This window comes from Taudactylus pleione, unplaced genomic scaffold (genome assembly GCF_031769625.1).
Source record: "Taudactylus pleione unplaced genomic scaffold, aTauple2 ptg000198l, whole genome shotgun sequence".
In the NCBI taxonomy this organism is placed as follows: Eukaryota; Metazoa; Chordata; class Amphibia; order Anura; family Myobatrachidae; genus Taudactylus; species Taudactylus pleione.
In genome coordinates this window covers 15,134,944-15,140,943 of record NW_028284600.1, presented here as the reverse complement: position 1 = coordinate 15,140,943, position 6,000 = coordinate 15,134,944, and the positions used below count along the sequence as shown (strand labels likewise).

The following is a 6,000-nucleotide window of genomic DNA, read 5'->3' as shown; positions in this document are numbered from 1 at the left end:
ACACAAAAGTAGCCAATAATGGGTCTGATTTAAAAGCAAATAGCTTGGCAAAGCCCTATTGCACTGTAGTTGGGGCAGAAGATTTCACTGTGGGAGGGTGTACAAACTCAAATCTAAATTGCTGTGTAAAATAAAGCTGTCCAGCATTTGTGGGCTACATGCAAACGCAGCCAGTATTTACCCAGCATGCAAAAAAAAAAAAAAAAACGAACCTAAATATATTTGCACCCTTTGCATTGCAACTTGGTTTAATCGAGGCACAAGGTTACTTGCTTTTTATTGCTTTGCTCCCAACTCAGAATCAGTCCCATTGTGAACACACAAAAATTTAAGATAAAACTTAAACTGCAAAGACAGTGCGATCTGAGACAATGGGAACATAGAAAGCTGGTGGTATAGTCAGCACTCAGACACTTATGCTGGGTGCACACCTGAACGATATATCGTTTGAGCGAACGACAAACAATATAGCGACGGCGCAACGGCGGGTGTATACACCCGATATGTTTGTGAATACCATCGTCCACAGAAATACTGTATCTGACCGGCCTTGCAGCACAACCAATGATGATATATCTAACAAATATATGGTTTCATTTGGCTGTTTGTACGGCCGATTAGCCTATAACGTTCGCAGCAGCCATTGGAATGACGTCACAAGTGGGCGGGCATATTCAAATGGCTCTGCTGGCCACACACATCGGGCGGACGATTGGTAAGTGGGTATGCACTTCCCAATCGTCAGATAGGTCGGCGGTTCGGCCAGGTGTTTACCCAGCATTACAATAGCACTCTATACTACAGAAACCATTAAAAAGAAATGTGGTAGGTCGTCCAAATTTCAAAATGGTGTGCCTTGTTGGGCTGCTATGTTATCCTTACAGATTTTGTGAACCAGTCGGAGTTGGACATAACTGCAAAATGCTCTTTACCCCCTCTATATTTTGGGGGAGTGATCATCCATGTCAATCCAGCCGCAAAGGGGTTAAAAAATATTAAAATAAATAAATTCCCCAATTTCATTATCTGTCCATGACTCCTCTGGATGGAATACCTCTTCAGATCTGTGACACTGGTATCACCTATTCCAAGACATGTGAAAAGCAGTATGTAAGCGATTCAAAAACCGTGAACGAAGCTGCTTATACTAAACCCTCTGCCCATCGCACAACTCACATCATTAACACACACACACCATGGGCAGACGTACGCTACGTACTAGTTTACGGCAATTGCGTAGTTTACGTACACAAATACTCTCTACATCCAGGCATGCGCAGCAGACGGCTCTGCGGCTATCACGTGATCGGAAGGCCTAGGCGTTCCCTCTTCCCTCACTGAGTAGCAGCATTAGGCCGCGTTTCCTCGGTGCTCCGGTGGCCTTTCGGCGTCTCTAGCAGTCCCGGCCAGGTTCCCCTTAGCCCATACCCGTCACACGACGAGTCTGTTTCTTGCCCTTAGAAGCTCAGGCCGCCATTTGTCTTTCGGCACCCAGCACCTACGCAGCCGCTCTCCGCTGCCCTGCGTTCGGCCTCAGCCAGGACTTAAAACCCCGTCGCCGAATTTCGCATCTGTTTTCACTTCGCGGGGAGGTTGAAGCCCCCTCGGCCCGTTACCATGGTGAAGAAGAACAGCATCCCCGAAAGGTGAGTATGGCCAGTCCGCCATGTTACACATCGATCTGCCCAGCAGTCCCAGCATTGTGGCCCCCTGCTCCATGCCGTGAGCAGGTGCAATGAGCAGCTCTGAGTATCTGGTCTACACTTGAGTGTGGCGGCCAGTTGTGGAAATACAAGTCCCAGCATGACCTAGAGAGGCTGGTGTAGTAGTGTGCTATGTGGGTGGCTGGTAGAACCAGTTCCCCCTTCCCAGGTAGGTATCTAACTGTAAAGGTAAGTATGGCCATATGCTGTGTGCACACTAATCACAGGAAATCTAATATATCATCCATTTATGAACTTCAGATGATGGATTTCCTTTAACAAAAAAATAAATAGAGCAAACTATCCAATAAACACTATCGCTCGGCCTGATTGCTTTGGACCTGCGGCAGATCCATGTGTAACCAATGTGGATGGTGTCGTATGTAAGGGTTAGAATCTGGTACAATGCTTTCCCTGTGAGGTGAGCTAGGTGTAAAGGTGGGTACACACGGTATAATGTGTACCCACCGATGTGACCGACGATCCCAGGGCCAGCATATCGGGCGGTCCCTACACGGGGCGATCCAGGGCCCGATATGCCGGCCCCCCCTCATAGTGCTGCATGGGATCGTCAGTCGCTTCGCCTGATATTTTGAACATGCAGAAAGATCAGGTGAAGCGACTGACCCCACGGGAGCGCTCAGTGCACTGTAGCGTGCGTACACACAGAACAATATTGCTGATTTATCGTTCCAATCTGTCGGATCGTTAGCAATATCGTTCCGTGTGTAGGGGCCTTAAGTGCATTGAGGTTGCAGACACTTGTAGCCTAGCGATGCCTCTAAGGGAACCAGAAGGGAAAACCACTGTATGTTGTTGACTGTTGATAAGTCTCATTAAGGTATGTAATTCACTTCTGGAAAATGGGTAACAAGGTAAGTTCAGTGACGGATATCTCCACCGAGCATCGGTTTTTCCCCAGTTTATGCTAATGTGGTCTTTAGATGGAATTATGCAGGATCGCATTCCGTCGTGACGGTGTTTTGGTGAATGTTCATTGAAGTAAACTTAGTGATTGCTTTAGCAGTAGGCATAGTAAAGTTTACAATGTTAAACATTGACCATAAGATTTCATGATCGGTTAGTAGATGAGTACACAGTGCAATTTTTACTGTGGACGTGAAGAATGCTGGCAGTCCAGTTTTCTTCTGGATCAATGTTTTGGCGTCCGGTAAAGCCAGACATTATTTAGTGACCCACAAAGTGTCGCCTTTCATATTAGGCAGCTCCCTTACCGGGCTGTGTTCTCAGAGTGACTGGAAATCGGCTGATGAACCCGAAAAGTATTTTTTGGGGGAGCTAATTCTTGATGAATTACGAAGTAGTCTTCTCGTATAAACCTCCTATTTTCAGTCTTCACCAGAGCGCAAAGGTGCCCCACCCAAATTCTCTAATGGTGGGTACACAATGGCCGATATATTGGCAAATCAGTTGATCGGGCAATATATCGTGCCCCCGTCAGCCAGTGTGTACAAGCGATAGGTCTGTGAACGCAGTCGTCCAGACATATCGCGTTGGCTGTGCTGCACAGCCGATGGACAGATATGTCTGCAGACATATCTGTCTATCGGCAGGTGTGTACGGGCGATCTGCAGACCGCCCCGTGTACACACAGTGGCAGCCGCGGGGAGGGGGACGGAACATGCCCTCGCCCGAACGGGACATGCCCCCGACCCGCCTCCAGCCCGGCCGTACTTGCTGCAGCATGCAGATGATGGGCATTCAGTGTGTGTATGAACGATCATCATCTGCAGATATATAGCAAGGTGTGTACCCACCTTTTAGTGTACCTATGCAGTATAGTAGCCCAGTCATAGGGTATCTCACAGTGCGCTATACTGTATAAACTATTCAAGTGAAGCTTGATATTGGGACAGTTTGTGTACCCTGCAGTTGATTGGTTAGTTAGGTGAGTAGCGTTTCTGCTAGGCTGTTTTAGGGGGGCGCCGTGCCGTATTGGTGCCCCGCTGAAACAGCCTGCTGGTGCCGTCCCCACCCGCGGGTGTGGAAAACTGCAGTGTAGCGGTCATCGCCAGTAAATGGATGCCGGGCGCATGCGCCCAGCATCCATTCACACTGATAGCAGCGCTTGGGGGCAGCCCAGCATGTCTGTAAGTGCTGGGCACGCCCCCAAGAGTGACCCAAAGGGGATGCGTATTAAAGACATCCCCCTTTCCTTGGCCACGCCCCAGATGTGCCCTTTCTCTAGGTCCGACGCCGGACCTAGAGTGAACACTAGGTGAATGTCACCCTAATGCCATCAAGGAGACACTGGCAGCACCCATTAGGCTTTTAGGGTGAATTGGAGTAATCTTAGATTGCTTTACATTGGTGTCCTGTATATCTTGGCCTGTAATAGGAAATCACTTTTCTATTATTACTGCCCATGCTTTAAATGGGGGATGGTTTAGAAATGTGTTAGGCCTGTCAGCCGTGAGCCTTAATAACTGTGTCCTACTTTTGAAGTTTAAGAACTGTTGAATAATAAAGGGAATGTAGTTACCAAAGCAATATTATGTATAATACTACAATTTGATTTTAATCAAAGTACCTTTGTGTGTACAGAGGTTGCTATTGAAGCTTGGTGAATTGGGACGAAACGTGTTCGTGTAAAAAAAATAAAAATAAAAAAAATGTTGCATTTGCTGTAGAATTATTCCCCCCCCATATGCCCCTCCCATGCCCACAACCCACGATATTGCTCCACTAGTAAAATGCCTGATGGCTCTCCTACAAATGTGTCCTCATACACCTCCATGCGTGCTAAACAACCCTTCTAGTCGCTCCATGCTGTGACTCTGTAGCGCCGAGTGTCTCTTCGTGCGACTTTTTACCTTCAAATGCATCTTGTTTACACTGTGATGCGAATATGTAGCACAAGCAGCTTTTGCTGATTGAAATGATATGCAGCATGCCTATGTTCTGTGAGCGACTGCGGGTGTATCTGCATACGAAACGCTAAGTTAGTGTTACAGCCGCTGACACTGTAACGTAGCGGTTCACATGCAGATAAACCCACAGTCGCTCACAGAATATAGGCATGCTGCATATCATTTTAATCAACAGAAGCTGCTTATGCTACATATTCGCTTCACGAATAAGACACATTTGAAGGTAAAACGTCGCACAAAAAGACGCTCTGCGCTACAGAATTACACGTAGCTCCCACGTTATGTGCAGCGCGACTTGTAGCGCACGAAGTATAGATGTATGTGGACACATCTAAGTCTGATATGACTGCCTTCCAAAAATAACCAGTGTGATACAGCAGTGATCTTGGCTTATCCCCTTGTGAGTAAACGGCCACCCGGCAGGCTGTAGAATTGCAAAAATGGCTGCCTTTATTACTGCGCCAAGAATGGCTGCCTTTATTACTGCGCCGTTACAATTTGCTGAAACATGAAATGCCTTCTTGATTATCTGTAGCAATACAATGTGATTTTTCATTTGTACCTGCAAACGTTATTGCTGGATTTATGACAGATTGTCTTGTGCGTAGTCCTCATTTTTGGTATGTTTTGCGTTCATTGGCCTCTGTGCTTTCAGTCACAGAACACTTTGGCTGAAGTGACAAATGGATGACACTTAGTCATAAATACAAACAAATAGTTTGAGGTTCCATGACTTGGCCAAAACGTTTATTTCCAATGGAAATAGATATTTAGTTCTGATACTGAATAGATGGAATACTGTCTTGGAGCCGTTATCACATGCTTTCCCAGTTACAGTGGCATCTGTTCCTGTTCAGCTATGCAAACAATTGTCATACAATGGCAAGCAATAGTGAGACTGCATTAGGAAAAGCCTAAGGCAGAGGCTGTACACAGTATGTATGGTCTTATTATCTCGGCCTCAGTACTTGACATTAGGAGTCGGACATGTATTTAATTGGCTGCAGTGTTTCACAGCACACATCACGCTAGAATACACTAGTCAAACATCAGCAATTATTCTGCACACAGCTATGGGGTGCATGAGAAAATTGTCGATGTTTGCGATGTGCTGCCATTCTGAGTGTTTCAATTACACATTGAGAGCATCGGTTCTTATTGAATTGCTCCTCGGGATAGTGATATTCCAAGCCAACATCGGGACATTACTGACGAATTTCCAGCTGAAGATCTGCTTCTTTATAGCAACTGGAGTTATTATTCTCTGCGCCTCTTTGATTGCAGATAGTCTGTAATTATGCTGAAGCTGTTAGTTCATAACCTATATGCATGCTTCTGCTGCTTGAGTATGTGTAACTCTAGTAATGTATTTTTTTAACAGTGACTATTGGCCACTATCAAATTTA

At 46.1% G+C, this 6,000-nt stretch overlaps 1 protein-coding gene across 1 annotated transcript in view; it reads left to right on the top strand.

Moving 5' to 3' along the window:
- Positions 1 to 1,279: 1,279 nt before the first annotated feature.
- The window catches only part of LOC148518891 (uncharacterized), a 41,617-nt gene continuing 36,896 nt past the window's right edge, over positions 1,280 to 6,000 (top strand). Inside the window, exon 1 of the mRNA XM_088476923.1 lies at positions 1,280 to 1,646. Within this exon, the coding sequence (XP_088333049.1) occupies positions 1,618 to 1,646 (29 nt within the window). The 5' untranslated portion in view covers positions 1,280 to 1,617. The remainder of the gene's footprint in view (positions 1,647 to 6,000) is intronic.